Source organism: Penaeus monodon, chromosome 27, assembly GCF_015228065.2.
Source record: "Penaeus monodon isolate SGIC_2016 chromosome 27, NSTDA_Pmon_1, whole genome shotgun sequence".
Lineage (NCBI taxonomy): Eukaryota > Metazoa > Arthropoda > Malacostraca > Decapoda > Penaeidae > Penaeus > Penaeus monodon.
The window spans coordinates 25,987,828-25,988,840 of NC_051412.1; the positions used below are offsets into that span (position 1 = coordinate 25,987,828).

The following is a 1,013-nucleotide window of genomic DNA, read 5'->3' on the forward strand; positions in this document are numbered from 1 at the left end:
ATTTCGACGCCCCCGTCCTCACAACGCACAAGAAACCAGACACTACATTACTCTAAAGAAATATTTCATCCACTGTGCATTCTCATATATATTCCTTCTTTTCGACGGCCACAAATGACTGTAAACTCACGAGAGACTACGTACCTTTATACATATTCTGTTCACTGAGACCAAAGTGTACATGGTCAAATATATACCCTATTTTCTCTAACCAAAGATTTAGGCCGCTTATATACGCTCTCTTTAATTTGACCGAAGACTTCTAACATAAACTCCCATCACTCATAAACTCGTCACTCACACCAAAGACTTTTTATATGACTTCTCCTCTGACCAAATCTCTCATATAAACTCTCCTCTAACAAAAGTCCTTCTTACACACACTCCCATCACTCGAATCGAACATTACCTTTCCACACGACACTCACCCATGACGTAGGCGACGAGGAAGACCCCCTGGAGAGAAGCCCCAAGCACGAAACGGAGCATTGTGAAGGTGTAGTACTCGGGGATGGCTGCCTGGCCCACCCCGACGACCACCATCATTACTAAGGCACTCAAGAACATGGGTTTTCGGCCGAATCTGCAACGCACGGGGTCTTGGGTAGGTCTGGTTAATGAACCTTGAAGGGTGCTGGAAGGGGTCTTTGGTCTTGGAAGGTCAAGACAAGGTCGTAGGAGAGTCTTAGAAGGGTTTACGAAGGGTCTTAGTCCTTGGAGGGTCGTAAAAAAGGCTTTAACAGGAACCTTAGATGAGACTAAACGTTTATGGAAGGGTCTTTCGCCTTGGAGGGTCGTCGAAAAGTCTTAGAAAAGCAATGGGAATATTTGAAGATCTCTGGTCTTTGAAAGGTCTTTGCAGAACCTTAAAAGGGGTTTGGACGGCTGAATATCTTGGATTGCCCTAGAAAGGTCTCAAAATAGCTTTAAAAAGAGTTTTGGAAAAGTGTCGTATATACTGATAGACATTTACAAAATAAGTTCATAATATAAAAAAAAATGCTGCTTTTTTC

At 42.9% G+C, this 1,013-nt stretch overlaps 1 protein-coding gene across 1 annotated transcript in view; it reads right to left on the reverse strand.

The window, feature by feature from the left end:
- LOC119590724 (organic cation transporter protein-like) overlaps positions 1-1,013 on the reverse strand; it is an 18,067-nt gene that overhangs the window by 10,902 nt on the left and 6,152 nt on the right. The window contains exon 5 of the mRNA XM_037939412.1: positions 429-583. Coding sequence (XP_037795340.1) covers positions 429-583 — 155 coding nt within the window. The remainder of the gene's footprint in view (positions 1-428; positions 584-1,013) is intronic.